The sequence below is a fragment of the Heterodontus francisci genome, chromosome 22 (genome assembly GCF_036365525.1).
Source record: "Heterodontus francisci isolate sHetFra1 chromosome 22, sHetFra1.hap1, whole genome shotgun sequence".
NCBI classification, from domain to species: domain Eukaryota; kingdom Metazoa; phylum Chordata; class Chondrichthyes; order Heterodontiformes; family Heterodontidae; genus Heterodontus; species Heterodontus francisci.
In genome coordinates this window covers 75,650,852-75,652,504 of record NC_090392.1, presented here as the reverse complement: position 1 = coordinate 75,652,504, position 1,653 = coordinate 75,650,852, and the positions used below count along the sequence as shown (strand labels likewise).

The 1,653-nt window shown below is 48.6% G+C and overlaps 1 protein-coding gene across 2 annotated transcripts in view; it reads left to right on the top strand.

Annotated features, from left to right (window-relative positions):
• The first annotated feature begins 406 nt into the window (after nucleotides 1–406).
• Nucleotides 407–1,653, top strand: part of usp28 (ubiquitin specific peptidase 28) — a 78,396-nt gene continuing 77,149 nt past the window's right edge. For both annotated transcript variants that reach the window (XM_068054063.1, XM_068054066.1), the window contains exon 1: nucleotides 407–622. In XM_068054063.1, the coding sequence (XP_067910164.1) occupies nucleotides 578–622 (45 nt within the window). In that variant the 5' untranslated portion in view covers nucleotides 407–577. The remainder of the gene's footprint in view (nucleotides 623–1,653) is intronic.

Sequence of the window (1,653 nt, the reverse complement as noted above, 5' to 3'; positions counted from 1 at the left end):
CTGAACAGCCACCTTCTGTGCTGTGTGGATTCTACCAGATTATTCACATGGATGCAGACATGGATCTACTTTTTCAAAGAGAAATCCAGTAAAAGAAAGAGAAGATTTCTGCTCCAAATGAATAAAAGCTGAGATGCCTGCTACAGGAAGAAGGAAACAAACTAAAAAAAAAAGAAAAGAAAGACATTAGATCAATAAGATCCGACCGCAGCTCCTCTTGTTTGAGTGAGCCCTGACAGAGTGAAGGAGGTGCGCGTCCACACCGTCCTGGGGCGCGCGCGCGCACACACACGCTGTCGGGCGCGCGCCTCTGCCGGCGGTGGCGCGCACGCAGCGTGCGTGCCCTGTGGTGGGGGCGGGGAGAAGGGGGTGGTGGTGGGTGGGTGTTTGGAAGAGGGAAAGCGGGGGGGGGGTGTGGGTTGTCTTTGAGTCCCGTTTGGCGGTGGCCGCTGCTCCGCTTCCTCGCTGCAAGTTCCCGGCAAAGAGAAAACCAATAATTGGGATCATTTTTATTTTTAAAAATTTTTTAAATTAGAACATTTCAAACTTTGAAAGAAGCCGCGGGGACAGAGCGACCATGACGGCGGGAGAGAGTCAATCTGGAGCGAGTAGCGAGGACAAGGTAACAAAAAAAAAACAGCAACAATGTGTCCGAGTTTAATGGTGGAAACAATGGCCTGAGATACTTTGTAACACTTTCCCTGCCGCGGGACTTCCCCTCAGTAACAGGCAACAAAAGTTTTATTGTGTAAACTTTCAAAGTTTACATTGCCCTGATTGATTCCGCCAATCTCTGCCCCCACTCCCAGCTCGCATTGTAACTGGCCTCTCTTTGTGTTTGCTTTAAAAATCATGTATTCTGTTTATTATTTATTTTTAAAGTGCCTGCCTGTTGATATCTTGTCCCGTCCCCACTCTCTCGGATGGGAATGCAGATTTGGTTGTGGGTTACATTGATGTCGCTGGTGTCTGGGATGATGTGCCTGCAGCTGTGGATTTAAAGGCTTGCCCCATTGCACAGCGTGGGATGCAGGGAGAGGAGGAGGCCATTAGGCCCCTCAAGACTATCATCTCCTAACATTCAGTTAGATCATGGCTGATCTGTATCTTAATATCTTAGCTCCATCTACCTGTCTTGGTTCTGTAACCTGTGTGGTATTGAACCAGGGCTTACATTTTAGGAATATAACATTTGCCCCCACCCCCCCCCAGCTGCTCTGCCATTAACTAAGATCACAACTGATTTACTACAACAGCTTCATCTTCCCATCTGGCAGCACTAATCCCCACATTGCACACTTAAAGAAGAATTACCCTGGCAGTGTTGTGCCTGCAGAACTTCATCCCGGCAAGGAGTCTGTGCCGAAAGTGAAGGAGGGAGAGAAAAAATTTGCAAAGAAATGTTTGCTCAATGTGGAACTGTGTGCTACTTTGCAACTTTCTTTGGCCTCCTTATCTCGAGAGACAATGCGTAAGCGCCTGGAGGTGGTCAGTGGTGTGTGGAGCAGCGCCTGGAGTGGCTATAAAGGCCAATTCTAGAGTGACAGGCTCTTCCACAGGTGCTGCGGAAAAATTTGATTGTCGGGGCTGTTACACAGTTGGCTCTCCCCTTGCGCTTCTGTCTTTTGTCCTGCCAACTGCTAAGTCTCTTCA